The sequence below is a fragment of the Carcharodon carcharias genome, chromosome 20, assembly GCF_017639515.1.
Source record: "Carcharodon carcharias isolate sCarCar2 chromosome 20, sCarCar2.pri, whole genome shotgun sequence".
Classification (NCBI taxonomy): domain Eukaryota; kingdom Metazoa; phylum Chordata; class Chondrichthyes; order Lamniformes; family Lamnidae; genus Carcharodon; species Carcharodon carcharias.
In genome coordinates this window covers 34,221,973-34,244,223 of record NC_054486.1, presented here as the reverse complement: position 1 = coordinate 34,244,223, position 22,251 = coordinate 34,221,973, and the positions used below count along the sequence as shown (strand labels likewise).

The 22,251-nt window shown below is 43.6% G+C and overlaps 1 protein-coding gene across 16 annotated transcripts in view; it reads left to right on the top strand.

The window, feature by feature from the left end:
• Positions 1 to 21,738, top strand: part of LOC121292797 (coiled-coil domain-containing protein 9-like) — a 272,485-nt gene extending 250,747 nt beyond the window's left edge. For all 16 annotated transcript variants that reach the window (XM_041215198.1, XM_041215205.1, XM_041215202.1 and 13 more), the window contains one exon: positions 19,693 to 21,738. In XM_041215198.1, the coding sequence (XP_041071132.1) occupies positions 19,693 to 19,707 (15 nt within the window). In that variant the 3' untranslated portion in view covers positions 19,708 to 21,738. The remainder of the gene's footprint in view (positions 1 to 19,692) is intronic.
• Positions 21,739 to 22,251: the final 513 nt, after the last annotated feature.

The following is a 22,251-nucleotide window of genomic DNA, read 5'->3' as shown; positions in this document are numbered from 1 at the left end:
TGTGGAACCCTGAAAGGAGCCAATGGCATAAAAACTGAGCACTGCAGTGCAGTCACTTTTACAGCCACCGGCAGTGGATGCCCTCCGTCCCTGTAGCGCCAAATCCTGCAGCAGGTGGCAGATGTGACCGACCAGCTCCTGGGACAAGCGCCATCTATGGGACCCTGGGTCTAGCTAGGTACCAACCAGCGAAGGCTCACTGTGGCTCTTCAGTAGCGTGTGTGGGAGCCGCAGCCTCCCCTTCTTCCTTAGGGTGCTGTTCCCTCTGCCCAATCAGGCACCTCTGTCACTCTCTTCTTCGCCTCCGCTCTCTATAAGCCATGAAGCACAGGTCACCAGGCTCCATGCTCCTGCAGAAGAGCCTTATGGGCTCGAAATGTTAACTCTGTTTCTCTCTCCACAGAAGCTGCCTGATATGCTGAGTTTTTCCAGTATTTTCTGTTTTTATTCCATGCTCCTAATGTTGTACTCCTGCAGGATGACAGAGACATGTGGGTTAGCTTGGGTGCACGGAGAACCTAAGTTTTTCCAGCATTTTCTGTTTTTATTTTAGATTTCCAGCATCCACAGTATTTTGCTTTTACTAAGAACTTCTCTTGGTTAAGCACCGCTTGGATGTCCAGAGTTTAGTGCGCTGCATGGCTGCCTAAAACCCCACCCACCACCTGACTGATTGGTGGCAGCTTTGCCCTCTGGACTGCATGCTGTGTTCTCAACTCAGGTGCAGGCATTTTCCTAACCCGCAATGCGAGGCTGCACTGTTAGCTTGAAGCATGGGGAGACTGGTCCAAACTTAAATGATGACATTGCAAGGGGCTGTGAGCGCCTCCGCCAGTGACTGCACTATGGCCAGCTTTCATAACATGCCCAGCCCAATTGTTCTGCAGTCCACTAAAATGCTCATTAGTTTGCAGTCTGTGTCTGAGGGGAGAAAAGCTCTGGAGCATTTGGTGGTATTTTCAGGCCTCTGCATTGCTTGAGTGGGCAGATAAGCTAGAGGCCAGACTCCAAGCATGTCAATGGCAATGCAGCCCTTACCCTGGCACTGCACTGTCAGCCAGCTGGTAAAAAGTGATTTGCCTGTGCCCTTGCCTGAATGCACGGTGCCTCAACCTTGAAGTCCAACAGGCGAACCTCGTGAGTGCAGCTTGCCAGGTACACACCTTACAAATACTATTGTGAAACACGTCGTTATGCAATCACGCCATTGTGCCCGGGTGATCCAGCACGGAGGGATGATTCTGGCAAGCAGGGTTTATAATGATATGCAGATGTATTAAAATGAAGTTCCCAGTGAGAAACACGGCTCGCCATTGACAGACGGAGCAGACAATTGCATGCTGGTTTCATGCCAATTTTTGGCCTTCCCTCCATATTGTCCACTCATCAAACGTCAACAGGCACGGAAAATTCCGCCCAATATCTCAGCGTCCACCCCCTCAAGCCCCTTCAGAATTTTGTGCATTTCAATGAGACCGCTTCTCATTTTCTGAACTTCAGAGAATATTAGCCTAATTTACTTGGGGTCTCATTATAGGACAACCTAGGTACCAATTTAGTGAACCTTTGCTGTACTGCCTCCAATGCAAGTATACCCTTTCTTAAATGTGGAGACCAAAACTGCACATGGTACTCACGGTCTCACCAAAACCCTGTACCACTGTAGCAAGCCTTATTTATTCTTGTACTCCAATCCCCTTGCAATAAAGAGCATCATGACATTTGCCTTCCTTATTGCTTGCTTCACCTGCACACTAACTTTCTGCTTTCCTTGTACAAGCACACCCAAGTCTCTTAACGCTTAAAAGTTTCTCACATTTATTCTGCTTCTATATTCCTTTGACAAAAGTGAATAACTTCATACTTCCCCACATTATACTCTTATCTGCCATCTTGTTGCCTACTCACGCAACTTATCTATATCTCTTTGCAGCCTCTTTGTGTCTTCCCCACAGCTTAATTTTTCATCCAGTTTGGCATCATCAGCAAACTTAGATACATTACTCTCTGTCTCTTCATCTAAGTCATTAATACAGATTGTAAATAGCTGAGATGTGGCAGTCCATTATTCATTGCCTGCCAACTTGAAAAAGCCCTGTTTATGTCCACTCCCTGTTTTCTATCCATTAACCAATCCTCTATCCATGCTAATATATTATCCCCAACTCCATGAGTCCTTATGTTGTCTATTAACTTTTTGTATGGCACCTTATCAAATATCTTTTGGAAATCCAGATATTCTACATCCTCTAGTTCCCCTTTATCGACTCGACAAGTTACATCCTCAAGAAATTCTAATAGATTTTTCAAATAGTATTTCCCTTTAGTAAAATCATTCCTTAACAATAGATTCCAGCATTTTCCTAACAACTGATGTTAGGGTAATTGGCCTGTAGTTCACTGTTTTCTCTCTCCCTCCTTTCTTGAAGAGCGATGTAGCATTTGCCAACTTCCAATCTAGTGGGACCATTCCTGAATTTAAGGAATTTTGGAAAATCATAGCCAGCACATTCATTATCTCTTCAGCTATCTCTTTTAGAACCCTAGAGTGTAAGCCATCAGATTCCCAGGATTTGTTGAATTTTAATCCCTTAAGTTTCTCCAATAATTTATCTCTGCTGATATGCACCAATGTGGATTGGTGAATAACAGCAGAGAACTCACCAAAGCACTTTAGACAGCACCTTCCAAACCCACGACCAGTACCGTCTAGAAGGACAAGGGATGTGACAGCAACTGCGGAGAGGGGTACAGTTGACGCTTTGAGTCCGTATGACCCTTCATCAGAACTAAGACATATAGAAATGAGATGAAATATAAGCTGGTAGAAGGGGGTGGGATAGGAGAGCTCGATAGGGGGCCAGTGATAGGTAGAGGCCAAGAAGAGACTGCCAAAGATGTCATAGACAAAAGGACAAAGGGGTGTTGACGGTGGTGATATTATCTAAAGGATGTGCTAATGGGGACATTAAGGGAAGCAAGCTAGTGGCAGATGGCCCTAGTGCGGGTGGAGTGGGGTGAAGGGATCGAAATGGGCTAAAAGGCGGAGAGGAAACAATAGGAAGTGAATTCCAAATAAAAGGTGCAGCTATGGGTACCCGCATGGGCCCCAGTTATGTCTGTCTCATTATGGGGTATGTGGAACATTCCTTGTTCCAGTCCTACTCAGGCCCGCTCCCACAACTCTTTCTCCGGTAAATCGATGACTGTTTCAGTACCGCTTCATGCTCTTGTCTGGATCTGGAAAAATGTATTAATTTTGCTTCCAATTTCCACCCCTCCATCATTTTCACGTGGTCCACCACTGACTCTTCTCTTCCCTTCCTTGACCTCTCTGTCTCAATTTCTGGTGATAGACTGTCCACCAATATTCAATACAAGCCTACCGACTCCCACAGCTACCTCGACTACAGCTCCTCACACCCCGCTTCCTGTAAGGACTCTATCCCATTCCCACAGTTCCTTCGCCTCCGTTGCATCTGTTCTGATGATGCCACGTTCCAAAACAGTTCCTCTGACATGTCTTCCTTCTTCCTTAACCGAGGTTTTCCACCCACGGTGGTTGACAGGGCCCTCAACCGTGTCTGGCCCATCTCCCGCGCATCTGCCCTCACACCTTCCTCTCCCTCCTAGAACCATGATAGGGTCCCCCTTGTCCTCACTTATCACCCCACCAGCCTTCGCGTTCAAAGGATCTTCCTCCGCCATTTCCGCTAACTCCAGCATGATGCCACTATCAAACACATCTTCCCTTCCCCCCCCACCACCACCACACCCCCGGCGGCTTTCCGCAGTGATCATTCCCTCCGGGACACCCTAGTCCACTGCTCCATCACCCCCTACACCTCAACCCCCTCCCACAGCACCTTCCCATGCCACCGCAGAAGATGCAACGCCTGCCACTTTACTTCCCCCCTCCTCACCATTCAAGGGCCCAAACACTCCTTTCAAGTGAAGCAGCATTTCACTTGCACTTCCTTCAATTTAGTCTACTGCATTCGCTACTCCCAATGCGGTCTCCTCTACATTGGAGAGACCAAACGCAGACTGGGTGACCACTTTGCAGAACACCTTCAGTCTGTCCGCAAGCATGACCCGGACCTCCCTGTCGCTTGCCATTTCAACACACCACCCTGCTCTCATGCCCACATGTCCATCCTTGGCCTGTTGCAATGCTGCAGTGAAGCTCAACACAAACTGGACGAACAGCACCTCATTTTCCGATTAGGCACTTTGCAGCCTTCTAGACTTAATATTGAGTTCAACAATTTCAGATCATGAACCCTCTCCTCCACCCCCACCCCCTTTCCGATCCCCCTTTTTCCAACAATTTATAATTTTTTTACACTATACTTTTTTCTTTTCCCTCCTATTATTTAAATTTATTTCGATCTATTGTTTCATTTCTACCTTTTAGCCCATTTCAATCCCTTCCTCCACTCCCCACCCGCAATAGGGCCATATGCCACTAGCTTGCTTCCATTAATGTCCCCATTAGCACATCCTTTAGATAATGTCACCACCGTCAACACCCCTTTGTCCTTTTGCCTATGACATCTTTGTCGGTCTCTTCTTGGCCTCCACCTATCATTGGCCCCCTATTGAGCTCTCCTGTCCCACCCCCTTCTACCAGCTTATATTTCATCTCATTTCTATATGTCTTAATTCTGATGAAGGGTCATACGGACTTGAAACGTCAACTGTATCCCTCTCCGCAGATGCTGTCAGACCTGCTGAGTTTTTCCAGGTATTTTTATTTTTGTTTTTGTTCTAGATTTCCAGCATCTGCAGTATTTTGCTTTTATCTAAGGGTAGCAGATGCATGGGAGCACTACCACATGGAAATTCCCCTCCAAGCCACACATCACCCTGACTTGGACATATAACGCCATTCCTTCACTGTTGCTGGGTCAAAATTCTGGGAATCCCTCCCTAATAACACTATGGGTGTACTTACACTACATGGACTACAGCGGTTCAAGGCAGTAGCTCACTACCATCTTCTCAAGGGCAATTAGGAATGGGCAATAAATGCTGGCCTAGCCAGCTACACCCGCATCCCATAAATGAATAAAAAAATTAATTTCCCTAATTTCCTCACTTTTTAGCCCTTAGGTTATCGTCCATTTCTGGTATGGAACTTGTGTCTGTCTTCACAGTAGAAGACACAATATATTTATTCAGTGTCCCTGCCAATTCCTCATTTCTCATGATAATTTCTCCTATCTCTGTTTCTAAGGGGCAAACATTTACTTTAGTTACTTGCTTCCTTTTTATAGACTTATAAAAGCTCTTACAATTTGTTTTTATATTTCTGGCTAGTTTACTCTCATTCTATTCTTTCCCTTTTTATCAACTTTTAGGTGGCTGTTTGGTTTCTAAAACACTCCCAATCCTTAGACTTGCTACTGTTTTTTGTTTTGCAACATTGTAAGCCTTTTTTTAAATCTAATACTATCCCTAACTTCCTGAGTGTGCTATAGCTGGGTCCTCCTTGCTGAGATTTTGGCCTTCAGTGGTCTATATTTTTGTTGAACATTTTGAATAGTTTCTTTAAATGTTTCCCACTTTTCATTTACCTCCATACCTTTTAGTCTATTTTCCCAATTAACCTTAGCCAGTTCTCCCCTCATCATTATGGAATTGACTTTAAGATTTTTGTTTGCGATTGGAATATGTCACTTTCAAACTTAACTTGGAATTGAAAGGTATTATGGTCACTGTTTTCCAGTGGATCTTTTACTATGACATTGCTAATTAACCCTGCTTCATTATACAGTACTGGATCTAAGATAGCTTTATCCCTAGTCGGTTCCACTATGTATTGCTACAAGAAACTGTCATAAAATCATTTTACAAACTCATCTTCTAGACCATTCTTGCAGAAGATTAAAGTCCCACACAATTATTACATTTCCTTTGTCCAATAATTTCTTGTTTAATGCTCTCTCCAACAGTATAATTACAGTTAGGGGTCTATAAACCAGTGTTTTCTGACTCTTGTTATTTCTGATTTCCACCCATACTGATTCTACTTCATGATTTTCAGAGGGCAGATCCTTTCTCACTGATGTCCTTATGTCATCCTTTACTATAAGGGCTACCCCACCTCTTTAGCCATTCTGTCTGTCTTTCCAAAATATTGTGTACCCTGGAATATTTATTTCCCAACCTTGATCACATTTAAACTGCTTCTGCAATGGCAATTAGATCTCAATCATTTACCTCTATTTGTGCCACTAATTTATCTATCTTATTGCCAATGATTTGTGCATTCAGATAAAGAACCTTTAATTTAATTTTTATTTACCTCTATTCTCTGCAATGACCTAATTTACTGATTACATTTTTTTTAAAACTCTCTGTCCCTCCCTGTCCCACTTTGCTTGCTTTTATCCACATCAATATACTGTTCCTATACCCCGACCTTTCCTCTTTGGATTTCTAAGCCACTGTTCAAACGAACCCTCCCTGGATCGCGCCCACCCCCTTTAATTTACAGCCCTGTCCACAGCCCTAGTTATACAATTGACCAGGACATTGGTCCAGCCCGGTTCAAGTGGAGCTCATCTCAAGTGTTATGACCAGCCAGCCCCTGGGCAAGGTCCCCCAATTTGTTATGATCCCAGACGAGATACCCCAAATTATTAAATTCCCAAATGAGGAGGAAGTAGCTGGCTCCCCTTCTTTATTCAGCCTGCTCGTTTGGTCGTGACAAAGTTTAATTTAAGAGGGGTCCCTTCCCCCATGGATACCTTTTCCCAGTCCAAGGACTGAATTTTCCCCCCCGTCATGGGGGAAGTTGAAGGGCGGGTGCGTGCAGGCACTCTTCTGATCGGTGCCCCCGATCGGAGGCGCGGTGCCATTTTACATGGGCAGGCCAATTAAGGCCCGCCCAGCGTGACGTCCGCAGGAAAGCACTATGCGCTCCCTGTGTGTGGGGGGGCGGGGGGGATACCCTAAAATCGAGAGTGCGCTCTTCCGCGCATGCACACGAAAGAGTGCACTCATCTCCCTAAGGCTAAGTGCTGCCTCAGGGAGATCGGCTCTACTTTCAACAATATTAAAAATAAATATTCCTTTACATGTCCCCTCATGTGACAGTGTCACATGAGTTGGAGCATGTTCATAATTTCCATAACAATTTTATTAAAATTTTTAAAACCCTACATAAAACCTCATCCCGCCGGTGGATGAGGTTTCATGTTTTTTCTAGTTGCCACCGGGGCTCCTGGCCTGCCTGCCAACCTTAAGGTTGGACGGGCAAGTCCTTTAATTGCTTAATTGATCCTGTCATTGGCCTCAATTGGCCGTTGACAGATTGGCGGGCATGCAGCTGATTTTGCTGCGCCCCGCCTTCCTGAAAATTTAAATGGGCCAGGATGACATCAGGAATTCAGTCCAACGTCATCCCGCATCATTTTATGTGTCGGCGAGCGGGCCCTGCCCCTGCTCGCCAACGGTAAAATCCTGCCTTAAATGTGTTTATGTTTTATAAGGAGCCAATTTAACCAGGCTTTCTTGAGTCAAAGAAAGAGTAAGTTTATTAGTTACTAACAACCTGAGGAAAAATAATAAAAACGCTACATACATACACACAGATCAGAAATGAGAAGTTGAGTCCAAAAGTAAAAGTTTTTTAAAAATACGCATCAGTCTTTGGCTTGTCTGTGAGGAGTAAATGGGAAAAGGCTGTGGCCATTAAGTTGGGTGATTCCAGTAGAGCTGACTTTAGCAGTTGAGCAGTTGGTTTGGAGACACTTGGTTCTGCAGGTTAGCCAAAGGAGTTGTCCTGTTTTCTTTGTGACTGTGGCTTTGCTGACTTGCCTCCAGCCTAAGAGAGAGAGAGATTTTTACTTGCGAGCTGCAGGGATGTCTAGTTGATGTTCTTTGCTGTGACCTTCACAGCACACACTAACACACCAGAACTAGGATACACACATCAGGTTTGCAGCTGGCTTTTTAACCCATTCCCTTGTGTATTCCTGGAAGGGAAAAAACAAAGATGTCTTTCGCCCAGAATTTGCTTTCTTTCAACTCAGACTATTTCCACATTCCGAGATATAATTCAATAGGAGATGGTTACTGCTGAGATGTGGTAATCAGTCTCCATTGTCTCTGCAACTAGAAGAGATTAAAGTTCAGCCTTTTGCATTGCATCTCTTCCTTTCAAGTGTGTCTGTCTGAAGGAGGCCTTGACACCTTTATTTAGGTGTGACATTCCATGTTCTCCCTGGACTAGTTGGTCAAGTATAATCTATATAGGAATTTTCTAGAAAGTGGTTACTTTATATTCTCAGCCATATTTTGCTTGTAGGTCTTTTTTAAAAAGCACACATCTTAAAAAGTTCAATATGTCCGTAAGTAATTCAGGGCTGTGATCCACTGTCATGACACTTCCCATACACAACAAATGAAATGAAATGTATTTTCATTTCACGACAAAGGGAGAAATAAAATATAAAACAACAAGCACAGACACAGCCTCACATTCATTCTCCTAGCCTTGGGTCAATATTATCTCTTCAGTTCTAACCAGGTCTCTCTAAGTTCTGGACAGGGCGTCAGCAATCATATTTGATTTCCCAGCAATGTGGGTGTTTTTAGGTGATCCATTTGGAGAAATAAACTCCAATGGAATAACCAGGCATCCTGTGTCATAAGCTTTTCCACAAAGGTTAACTGGTTGTGGTCAGTATAAACTGTGATCTCTCTGCTTCTATTTCAGACATATATCTCAAAGTGTTTGAGAGCCATTAATAAACTGAAGGTTTCCTTCTTTACTGTGGAGTACTGTTTCTGATGCTTGTTTAGTTTTTTTGGAGAAGTGCCCAATTGGTGTCTCTATCCCTGATTCATCATCTTGGAGGAAGACAGCCCCTACCTGATGTCACTTGCATTGGTGGCTACTTTAAATGCTTGGTTGAAGTTCGGAGCTACAAGCACAGGCTCACCTATTAAAATGGTTTTCAACTTTTCGAAAGGTGCCTGGCATTTCTCAGTCCATACTATTAATTTTTTCTGTAGTAGATCTGTTACAGTCCCAAACTGTACTGAAGTTTGGGACAAACTTGCAGCAGACTCCACACATCCCCAAGAAGCTCATGATTTCCCGCTTCTTTGCAGGAATGGGGAACTGTACTACTGCTTGTACCTTTGCAATCCTGTGCAGTACTTGTGCTTGGCCCACTACGTGTCCTAGATATGTCACCTGAGCCTTAGTGAACTTGCTCCTTGTGAGCTTGACCACTAGGTCAGCTGACTGTACTTTCTGGACGAGGTCTTCCAGTTGCTCTAAGTGAGTTTCCCATGTGTCGCTGTATACTAGGAGGTTGTTTAGGTACACTACACAATTAGATAAGCGCACCACTACCTGATTCATCAGCCTTTGAAAGGTGCCCGAGGCATTTCAGAATCCAAATGGCATGCCTCAACACTGGTATAACCCATCTGGAGTTACGAAGGTGGAAATATCCTTTGCACAGGCAGTTAAGGGAGCCTGCCAGTATCACTTGAGTAATTCTATCTTTGTAATGTAGGCTGCTGTACTTACCCTATCTATGAAATCTTCTAGCTGGGGTATCGGTAGGAATTGACTCTGGTCACTGCATTAATTTTTCGATAGTCAATGCAGCATCTTGTGGAGCTATCCGGCTTGGGCACAAACACAACTGGGGAGCTCCAGCTACTGCTGCTAGGCTCTATTAGTTAGTGCTCCAGCATGTAGTTAATCTCCTCCTCAACCTCGGCCAGCTTTTCTGGGCCTAGACAATAGGGATGTTGCCTTATGGGAGGGGCCTCTCCCACATCCACATCATGTAGACCAAGTGTGGTGCAGCCTGGCTTGTCTCTACATAAGCCTTTAAATGCAGCGAGCAGCCTTGTCAAGTCTGCTTGCTGTTCTGCACCTAGACGGGTGAATAAGGAGTCTAAGTTCACTAGTATCTTTGTGTTGGTTAGCCAGCTAGTAGGGGGTTCAATGTGGACCTCACCCACGTCTCCCTCCAAATTATCCCCACTGCTACCCTCATCCTCTAGGTCGGTGGCAGTGGGACAGACCGTTACCTGCTTGTCTCTTTCTTGGCTGTGATATTGCTTTATCATGTTGACATGACACAGCGTTGCTTTCTCCCCCAATCTGGGGTCTCGATTAGATTGTTTACTTCCCCAAGCTGCTTTGCTACTCTATGCAGGCCACTGAACTGAGCTTTTAAAGGTTCACCTGGTATTTTGTTGGGGCATTAACACAGTCTCCTGGCTGAAAGTTTTGGGCCCTGGAATATTTGTCTGGCTGTTTTTCATAGCTGTCTGGGAGATTTTCAAGTGTTCTTAGGCCACATCACAGACTCTCTTAGTTGCTCCCGGAACACTGTTACGTAGTCTAACATGGAGACTTCCTCCTTCTATTCTAAAATCCCCTAATTGATTAGTTTCAGAGGCCCTCGCACTTGGTGCCCCGTAAACTAATTCAAACAGAGTAAACTTGGTGGACTCATTGGCTGAGTCCTTGGTAGCGAACAGAAAAAATCTAGTCCTTTATCCCAGTCATGGGGTTACTTGTGGCAGTATGTCCTGATCATTGTTTTTAGGGTCTGGTGGTACAGTTCTAGCGTTTCTTGTGACTGCGGGTAATACACTGAAGACTTCAACTGGGTCATGCCAAGGTTACCCATGACTTCCTGGAATATTTTGGAAATGAAATTTGAGCCTTGATCCAACTGGAGCTTGGTGGGCAGACCTTACCTGGTAAAGGATTGGGTCAATTCCCTCACCACTCTTTGGCAGATATGGTTGTCAGGGGAACAGCCTCTGGGAAGTGGGTAGCCATGTCCAGAATATACTGATAGTCCCCTTCTGTGTGGGGCCCCTGCCCAAAACAATCCAATAACACCTTGCTGAATGGTTCCCCAAAAGCCGGCACAGGAATCATAGGTTTAGGTTTTATTGCAGGCAGTGGTTTTCCCACAATGCAGCCAGGCATGGCAGTTTCTGCAAAACCTTACTACATCCCTGTGGAGGTATGGCCAGTAAAAATGCTGCTTGATGTGGGCTTGGGTTTTATGTATATCGACATGCCCAGCCATCAGAATTTCATGAGCTATGCATAATATTTCCCTATGGTACCTCGACATCACCATTACCTTGTGGATCACTGTCCACTCCTCATTTGCAGGTCTGTGAGGAGGTCTCTATTTCCTCATTAGCACCTCATTTTTAATGTAGTAGCATTCAGGGATTGCTTCTGCCTCAGCTTCAGTGTGTGCAGTCTGAGCTAATATTTTTAACAGTGGGTCAGCTTGCTGGGCCACTACCAAGGAAGATCTATTTATTACGTCCTTAGAGTCTTCTAGATTCCCGAAAAAGGTTTCTGATAACCAGACTATAGGGTCTTCAGTCTGCAGTGCCACTTCAGCCTCCACTGACGGAGCTTGTCTGGCCATAGACCATGTTATCATACGGCCAGTGAAAATGCCAGGCATTTTGTCCTGCAGATGTTCTGTCTCCTTGACCTCAGTAGGCTTCTCTGAGACCACTGGGGTGCTATTACCTTTGATCCCGCCAGGTCATTGCCGAGGGGCGGGTCAACCCTGTCCACAGACAAACTGGGAAAAACTCTCATTCCTGACACAAGGTCACACTCCAGATGCACCTGGAATAAGGGAATGGGCATCTACTTTCCTTCAATCTCCTTTACCAATACCTTGGCACTTACTCCATTCCCTGGTGGAAAGATCATGCCTTTTCCCAGCAGTAGAGTTTGGCTGGCACCTGTATCCCTCAGTATAGGCCTCCTCATCTCACCTAGGGAAATGTGGCCACCCTTCCTTGTAACTCACAAGGATTTGTTTAACCCATCTGCACTCTCAGGAGTGCATCTACAGGGATTAGCAGCCGCAGTCAGACCTATAGCCAGGTCTGCTGTGCTCTCTGACTGACCTCCATTCTCTGCACAGGGTGTATGTGACCCCTAAATCCCACTGGTTTTTCCTATAACCTCCAGCAGTTGGCCCAGATGTGCCCTACCTTTCGGCAGTCAAAACACCGCTTTCTTGTCCTCACTTTTCCTCTCAGCACCACCCTTTTTGTCCTTAGGAGGGCCCCCAGCATTTCTTTCTCCCCCATGAATGCTCAGTTTCCTATCACTCTCTCCACCTCTGTCCTTTCCAGTTGGTTGGAGGTAACTAGGGGAAGGTATCTTCTGGGAGAAGGGTTTGTGGATCAGCTCATGATCACCAGCCAGTGTTGCTGCCTGCCTGGCCCCTGTTACCCTCTGTTCCATCAGGTGTCTTCTTATTGGGAAGGGTATGGAGTTTTTAAAATCCTCAAGGAGAATTATTTCGGAGAGGCTTTTGTAAATGGCTTCTGTTTTAAATGCCCACACCCACTGTCAAAAGTAAGTTGCTTAAGCCTTTCAAATTCCAGGTCAGGCCGTTTCCTGAGGGTATGGAGTTTCTGATGGTTTGCCTCCAGCACTGACTGGTATGTACTTAAAATAGCCTTTTTTGCTGCCTCATAGTGGCACTTTCCTCAGGCAAGTGAGAGTAAACCTCGTGAGCTTTCCCTGAAAGTTTACTCTGTAGTAATAGGGACCGATGTTAGACTGGTCTTTATTAGACTTTAACTGCTGTTTGAACCACTCAAAAGAGAATAAAGAAGGAATTAAGTAAGCAAACCGGATTGCCTTAGCCCTTAAATCTGAGCTAGTGGTGTCTTTAAGGGACACAGTAAGATTCCTGCCCCTCAGCTCAAGCTGTTTTAGTTTAAACATCCTTTCCCCCTTTGTCCTGAAATTCTCTCTCTTCTCTTTCCCTTTACTCTTTCCCTCCTTTTCTCTTTCCTGAAGCTCTAATTTCTGCTGCTCCAATTTTAATCTCTCTACTGCTACTCTATCCATGTAATCATCCTCAATTTCCACCTGTAGACTGTTGGCTACCCCTTTTAAACTTACAAGTTTTCAGGGTTTCGAGTGATATTCTAATCCTAAATGCCTCACTAGCTTTTTTAACTGAGGGACAGAATTTTTAAATCCTCAAAAATAACGTCCCCTTCTCCTAGGAAAGCACTGGCATCAAATATGGGCATTTCTACAGTTTAGTAGTACAGACTTAAGAAAACCTTTTTGCAGTTTCTAAAATTGGTTTCAAAAAAAGCAATTTACTTTCTCCACTCTAATTCTTTTGTTTTCTCTGTGGGAACTATTCCGGCACAGACCCCCCAACTTGTTACAACCAGCCCCTGAATAGTGTGGGAAGAAGTCATGGGCGCTGGTATCAGTACACAGTACACAGCCTCCTGGAATAAAGTGTCCATGTACCTTTCCCCCTCCCTGAAATATCGCAGTGTCTGCAATTTGGCCTCCAGCTCAATGACTGAGCTGAAACTCCTCAAGCTGCAGATACTTACTGCAGACATGTTTGCCCTGGATCACATTGGTGTCCAGGAGCTCCCAAATTCTGCAGTCACAACACATCACTGGTCCTGCCATCTTTATTATGTGTTAGTTAATTCATTACTTTTCATTGTTTAATTTAGAATTAATAAAGCTTACTACTTCCTATAACCTTTACTATTGCTAGTCGACCTTAATACTATCAATAAAACCTTAAAACAGTTATTAATAAATTACACACTTTTGAAAGATAGAGGAACAAAGTACTCACCAACCAATTACTTAACTGTTCCCCTGTGACCTCACACTTTAATTGTTACATCCTGCTTGCAGCTCTTGCACTGTTTCCACACTCTTCTCACTGTTAAGGGCCCCGCTCCTCTCGCAATCTGTTGCCTCGCTGGGGGACAAAGGGGGCAGAGGGTCGCTGGTCTTCATTGCAGCAGTCATGCTCACTGTTCTTTCCTCATGCCCCTCCATAATCCTTGCCACCTGAGATTAGCTGTGAGAGCGTTTTGGGCAGGTCTTGTAGAGGAGGCCTGCCTCACCATATAGGTTGCAGCACTTGCTCTGCTTACAGGCCTGGTGCCCATCCTGCTTGCAGCTCTTGCAGGTGACCTCGCTGCAGTTGGCTGCTACATGGCCATATTTGCAGGGGGTGAGACAAACTTTGGGCTACCCTGCATGGACCATGTAGCCCCAACTTCATCCGAATGCATAGTTGGAGGAAGGGAGGGAGGAGGATAGCACACACGAATTAGGAGAAGGAGTAGGCCACGTAACCTAAGAGAAAAATATTCTCCTCATTTCTGTCCTAAATGGGCACCCCCTTATTTTTAAACAGTAGTCCCTAGAACTAGATTCTCCCACAAGAGGAAACATCCTCTCCACGTCGACCCTGTCAAAACCCTTCTGGATCTTATATGTTTCAATCAAGTTGCTTCTTATTCTTGTAAACTTCAGTGGATGCAAGCCTAGCCTGTCCAACCTTTCCTCATAAGACAACCCACCCAATCCAGGTATTAGTTTAGTAAACCTTCTCTGAACTGCTTCCAACGCATTTATATCCTTCCTTGAATAAGGAGATCAATACTGTACACAGTACACCAGATGTGGTCTCACCTCTATAACTGAAGCACAACTTTCCTACTTTTCTATTCAAGTCCCCTCACAATAAATGATAACATTCTATTAGCTATCCAATTACCTTCAAGATTACCTTGCTGGTCCAAATCCCAAATGACCTTGTGCTGTTCCCAGCCAGTGCCTAGCAAGGAAAGTGAACACATCCATGACAGGAATATGGGGGTTGTAGAGGTGAATGGTCACAACACGGTTCTGTTTCAACAGCAGTGTTAAGCAGTGACTCTCCCCTGAGGATCAATAGTAGCGCCAAGTTGGCACACTCCTTCAACATCTTCAGGATTTTCACACTACCTGCGGCATTTTTGAAGGTTACATTGAACAATTCGCTACTGGGGAAATCCTGATGGTAGTAGATGTCTGCAACTTCAAATCCACAGCATCCAAAAATAACTTGCTTAACGAAGAAGATGCAGTACAAGGGTGCATCTTCTTTGCTATCTACCACTGCCACACTAACAATGTTATGCATCCCCAGACTGGGAGCTCAGGTGTTGGTTAAAAGCATCGCTTAGTTTTCACTGGACAGGCACCAAGGCCCAAGCCATAAAGAAAATATAACCATGGGAGAACTCAATATCAACAGGGTGAAAGGTCAAAATCACCAATGAAACCACCCCCCCCAGCAAAATAAAATTAAACCCCAAAAAATCACAACTCTCATTCATCCAGAGAGAGGAATCTTTAGTAAAAGGCAAAAGATTTATACATTCTAAAGAGAGCTAACTGCATTTTCAAAAGTCTGATAGCCTGCTCAACAGCGGTTTTTGTGAGCAGATGGCTTTGGTTCTAGCGCCTCTGTGCTTCTGTCTCGGGTAAGGTAAAGGTGTTAGTATCCAACCGTCCAAGGAATGTCACTTATCCTCTAGAAGCCATCTATGGAATCTTGCTGGTGATGTGAAGAGAAGTGGCATCCTTCCATGCCGGAAGATGACGACGTCATAGCAGCTGCCAGGATACTGAGCGCACACATATATTGTCATTGTGGTTGCATTCTAGCTGAACATTTAGGGAGTGGAAGCCTTCCTGTTGATGAATCTCATTGGCCTCACAATCAGTGTCTTGGTGGCCACACCAGTGTAATTGATGATGCTCCGCACCCACGGAATGCATTGATGGAGGCCAATTTCACTGCCCTGTGTGCCTGCAAGGACCCATCTGTTTGAAATTGTATATCCTGGCCTGCTTTCACAAATAGGGCATTGGTGACCCACGATGCGCAATGGTGCACTGCCACTTGAGAGATACTGCCAAGGTCTGCTGCTGATCCTTGGAACAAGCTAGAGGCAAAGACGTTCAAGGCCACAGGGAATTTACATTTACTGGAAGGGCATGGTGGCCAGTTCTGTGAGATCTGAGCTCTCCCTCAGAGGGCACAAATCTCAGATATCATTTGCCTAGATAGGTGCAGTGTCCTATCGCACTGATTCTCTGACATTTCCAGGTTGTTTTTCTTCAGTAGTACACTCAAACGCTGAGGGTATGGCCTTCGTTGCCTTCCTGTCCTTTGTTCTTCTCCTCCGCCCTTCTCATGCCTAGGTCATTTGCTCCTAAGAATGTTGATCCTCATTGCTACTTGTCACTGTCTTTGAGTATCCTTGAATCATATGTCCAGCTGTTGCCATGCTTGTGATCAGCTGCACTCACAATGTTTACTATACCCCTCTCCTTATGGCCCCACAATCCTTGGAGGGTCACAAACCCCTAGTCTGACCGAACACACACAGATCACTTGTTCTGCTAATTCTGCCCACTGATGGTGACTGCGTCCATGGATGAGCACCCCTCTCAGCTGTGCACCCTTTTGAGCCCATCTTGTTGAATGGCTCAGACATGACTGGCTCCTCGCTGTGTCATCACCTTCTTCTACTTAATCTGTTCCAGATCCAGCGTGGATCCCATGCCTTCCCTCAAAATTGCACACTAATTCTCAGCTCATTAGCAGGCTTAATTGTTCATTGCTCAGAATTGGGCAGGCTTCTAGATCCTGCCTTTCCCCACCTGATCAAAAAAATTCACTGACCATTGAAACGTCATCAGTTAGCCAGAACATAGGCTGGCATAGGATGCAACTGCTCATATTGGTTCCAATCCCCAAATGGCCAGCAAAATGCAGTCCCAAGGTTGAATTTGGGAACGTAGAAAGGTTCCATCAGTCAAGTGAATGTTCCTTTAATTGAAATTGGAAGCCAGTGTCTTAGTTCATAATTTCTAATTACAGCCTAGAACTGGAGATCTTTTCGGAAGTTATTCTTGTGCTATGTTTGAAATTTTTTTTGTTTGCGAGTTTGTTAGGATTAATTGCATTTCATAAAGCATTGGACTGGTAGCTTAACACAAACAGTAAAGGAATCTAGGGTATCAATTGAACATAGGAAATAGGAGCAGGAGTAAACCATTCGGCCTGTCGAGGCTGCTCCACCATCCAAGCAGATCGTGGCTGATCATCTACCTCTTATGCCATTTTTCCCACTATCACCATATGCCTTGATGTCATTAGCATCCAGGAATTTATCGACATTCAACACGTTCACTGACAGCTTCCACAGCCCTCTGGGGTAGAGAATTCCAAAGATTCACTACCCCCTGAGTGAAGAAATTCCTCCATCTTAAATAGCTTGGCCCTTATTCTGAGACAGTGTCCCTGCCACCAGCCAGGGGAAACATCCCATCCACATCTACCCTGTCACGCCCTGTAAGAATGTTGTAACTTTCAATTAGATCACCTCTCATTCTTCGAAATTCTAGAGAATTCTGGTCTAGTTTCCTCAATCTTTCCTCATAAGACAATCCTGCCATCCCAGGGATTAGTCTGGTGAACCTCCATTGCATTCTGTTGATGGCAAATACATCATTCTTTAGATAAAGAGAACAAAATTGTACACAATACCCCAGCTGCCGTCTCACCAAGGCCCTATACAATTGCAGTAAGACACCTTTACTCCTGTGCTCAAATCTCCTTGTGATGAAGGCAACATGCTAGCTTTTAGTGACTCATGAAAGAGAACACCTAGATCCCTTTGGACATTAACACTTCCCAACCTCTCACCATTTAAGAAATACTCTGCCTTTCTGTTTTTCTACCAAAGTGGATAATTTCACACTCATTCGTATTATATTCATCTGCCATGTTCTTGCCCATTCACTTAGCATGTCCAAATCCCCTTGAAGCCTTCTTGCATCCCCCTCACAACTTATATTCCCACCTAGATGCTGCAGGTTTCTTGCACCATTTCGTTTTGCAAATCATGCACATTTTATGCTATTTATTAAGGGTGCAATTAAAACCAGAACTTTCAATTGTTTGATCACAATCTTAAAAGGCAGAATTTTGCCGTCAGCGAGCAGGCAGAACCCCTGATGCCATCCCGGCCCGTTTAAATTTTCAGGAAGGTAGGGGCACAGCAAAATCAGCTGTGGGCCCGCCAATCTGTCAATGGCTAATTGAGGCCATTGACAGGATAAATTATACAATTAAAGGACCTGCCCGTCCAACCTTAAGGTTGGCAGGCAGGCCAGGAGCCCCAGCGGGCAATAGAAAAAACATGAAACCTCATTCACCGTCGAGATGAGGTTTCATGTAGGGTTTTAAAAAGTTTACTAAACTTATTATGTAAATTATGAACGTCCCATCTCATGTGACATTGTCACATGAGGGGAACATGTTAGGGATTTTTATTTTCATATTTTTAAAAGTGTAAGCGATCCCCCTGAGGCAGCACTTTGCCTCAGGGAGATGTGTGCTCTTTTGTGTGCATGCACGAAAGAGCACACTCTTGCTTTCGGGGATTCCCCCACCCGCACAGGAAGCGCATAGCGCTTCCCTTCAGATGTCACACTGGGCGAGCCTTAATTGGCCCGCCCACATAAAATGGCGGCAGTGCCTGCTTCTCTGGCAGAGATCAGCTCCCCGCCCGCCGGAGATTGGGTCAGGCCTGACAGGCAGAAAATGCTGCCCAAAAAAAAGCACCAGTTTGAAAAGATGAAATAAATAGGAAATAAACAGATGGACAACATCTTTGGAGAAAGAAACAGCTAACATTTCAATAACTTTTATCAGTATTTTGCTTTAGTTTTTGTTTTTTAAAATAAGTTATACAACATTTTCTAATGCGACAGATAGATAATAAGAAACTTAGGGTAGAATCATCCCAAATTTGCACTAAGCGGTAGTGGGCAGGTAAAACAACATTTTACCCACTGGCCGCAATGGCGGCTTTTCTTGCGGTATCATCCCAAACCCGCTGTATTAATTATGCATTCTTGGGAAACATGCTGTTTCTTTGGTGGGCAAGCTCTCTTTCGCCCGCCATGCCATCACCTCACCGCTACATCATGCTGGGCGCCACATTTAAAGTCCAGCCGCACACACACCTCTCGAGCAGGTTACAGGCTGGGAATTGTGCGGCGGGTTTAGATACTGTGATATATATATATATATATATTTAGATATTGTGAGTAGCTCTTCTCATGACTCGCCAAAGCCTGTCCACCATCTAGAAGGCACAAGTCAGAAGTGTGATGGAATACTCTCTTACCTGGATGAGTGCAGCTGCAACAGCACTCAAGAAGCTCAACACCATCCAGGACAAAGCAGCCCACTTGATTGGCACCCTATCCATCACCATAAACGTTCACTCTGTCCACCACCAATGCAAAGTGGCAAGCATTGTGTACCATTTACAAGATGCACTGCAGCAGGGCTCCTTTGATATCATCTTCCAAACTCACAACCTGTACTACCTAGAAGGACAAGGGCAGCAGCCACATGGGAATGCCATCACCTGCAAGTTTCCTTCCAGCCACACACCTTGGAATTATACCACTGCTTCACCGTCTCTGCATCAAAACCCCTTCCTAACAACACTATAGGCTTACCTGCATCACATGGATTGCAGCTGTTCAAGAAGGCGCTCACCACTACCTTCTCGAAGCAGTTAGGAATGAAAACAAATTACTCACAATCCACAAAAGAATTTTAAAAAGTCCCACCCCACCTTGTTAATATGATCACATCACTTGCATGTCTCGGGTTGCTTAAACTATCCCAAGGATGTATCTTGCAAGTGATGTAAATCTCATGAGTTGCCAATAAAATAGTTTTATATGAAGCACAACTTGCTAACTAACATTTGCTTGCCTGTGCTTTTCTTTTCCAGATTAAAGAAAAATGAAGTAAATGCCAAACTGATGGTCTCATATAATCAAGATATCAAGATTCTCTGCCTCTTGAGTGCACTGCTCACATCTGTAATTTATTGATAGTGTCTTTCTTGCAGTGTATAAGCTATAGGCTTCATAGTATACAAATAACATACAAAATTAGAAACTTTATACTAACTGAGGCCTAAACATGTTTATTAATTACTAACCAAAATTGCAATATTAATTTCACTTTATTTGCTTTTCTGTAATTTTATTTGTTGCAATTACAGCATATTTAAGCACTTTATTTCTACTATATAGTTAATTTTATTTGAATTTTATGAGAATGTGGTGTATTTCGCGTGTTGGTTGCAGAATAGGTGCCATAGGTAATGGATTCAACTTTAGAATTAAATTGGTCTCTATGAGTGTGATTTAATTTAGGACACTGGATTTAACATGCATATTTTCAAATTTTTGGCTTCAATAAAGGGACACAAAGGTTTCAACAATATGCTCCTGGACAACATTGATGTGAATCGTGATATGCATTGCTGTTATATTTATGCTTTGTGAACAAAGTTAGATTAGAACACAAAATTTGTCCCTGGGAGAAAATACAGAACAAAACATTTAATCTGACATGCATAATGTAAAGAAAACTAACTTAAGTGCTCTTCAGTTAGAATATAAACAGACTTTTTAAGGGTCACAGTAAAATTAGCATGGGCTGGTCTCAGTCCAATTTCCAGTCAGCCCTGCTCAAATCTGACACATGTTTGTGACAAATTTGCCAGTTTAGCTCAGACGGAAAGTGTGTATTGGGAAATGAAATAACTCCATACTCAGAGAGTAAAGTCTTCAGAAGTCAGGGCTGGTAATGTACTGGCAAGGCAGCCTATAAGGGATTGCTGCACTGAATATGATTCCTCCATTTTATCTAATTTAATACCACATTGGAGTGCTCTTCCTCTTGCCTTTTCAAGTGGCAGCCCACTGCCCTCCGTTTTTAAATCCTTCTTCCAAGTTTACAATCGTATGCATTTTGAGGAATAAAACAATTACACCTGAAGCAACAGTTACATTGATGCAATCTAGTTGCTTCATCATAACCAGCAGTATTATGACCAAGCTGCAGGTTACATTTGTTAAGTTTGTGTGTAGAATACACTGACATTATTAATGTGACTTGCATCATAGCAACTTTTGGGACAAAACATCACAGATTTAAATGTTGGAGTAAGAAATACCAGCTTTTGGCCAAACCCTCAAGCTTTCAACAGGTTGGTATAAACATTTGAAGTCTCGTCATTCCAGCTGAAAATTGTTACCAATCAATTTACTGATCTAGCCATTTCTAATTCAGGATTCTGGGAGAATTGCTTTGAGGTCAAGATATAAACTCTCAAAGCAGTTGTGAATTAGATTTCAAAATACAGGATGTGGTCATTAGAAATTGAAAATGTTGGCATTCCCAGCATTTTGCTCCTCACCTTAATAAGTGAATAACAGTTTTTTAAATAAGTGAGCTTTTGTGTGAATACAGTGGGTTGATGAAGATATTTAGGGACTGCAATCATGCAGGATTTCCAGCTTTCATCTATAATGATCATTCTTCAAAAGCAGAAAGACTAAATTTATCTAAGTGAGCCTGTTCCATATTGAAGGTTGGAGTGAAAGTGGAGCCAGTAATGCTACATGAGAGAGGGAGGGAGAGAATGTTTTTAGATTCAGTAATGTGCTAAAACATTGGTATGGCTCAGTGTTTATAGACACCTTATGTTTACACATTTCAGTAGTGTGTATTTGATATTTTATTTGTATTTACAGTTGAATTCACATTTCTGTTACTCATGTCATGTAACCAAAAATTAAGAAAAGTGAGTCCAGGGAAACCACTCGTTACTGATGTACATGCTAGAGCATGGTTTAGAATTTATATATTTAAAGCAATTAATATCTGTGGCAGCCTTAGACTGGATTGAAAGTTAGAATGGTTTATTTTGAAAGCTGATTTAAAATTCCGTGAAATTATTAAAACAAAAATGTCTTGTGTTTAATGGTGTCTGTGGCAGAGTTTTTCTTTTAATTGTTGAATGTTTCATACAGCTCTCAATAACTAAATAAGCTTGTTTCTAAAATGTTAAAATTAGGTTAATCTATAGGCACTGGTATTGCATTGGTCCACATGCAATGCCTCAGTGTGATGTGTCAAAGATAAGTGTTCACAATTACTCCTGCCATCAGACAGGAAGATGCTAAACAGAAGCTAAGCAATGCAAACACAGGCAGGAAGAAAGAAAAAAATACATAACAAGTTGCCCTCTAGTGTTCCGCTGTCTTTAGTGGGTCCCGATACAAATTATTTGCCCATTTGCAGAACTTGTCATGTGGTGGGGAATTTTGAAGCAAGAATTATTTAAATGAAAATAATATGTTATTAGATTGAGTATTTCTGTATAAAAATTGCTGAGACAATGACTGGTTTCTACCTCTGGTTGTTACAATGAGGATTTATTAAGTTTGAGTGCCAGGAAAGAAATATTGCTGCTGTTGATAATCTCTCCGATCTT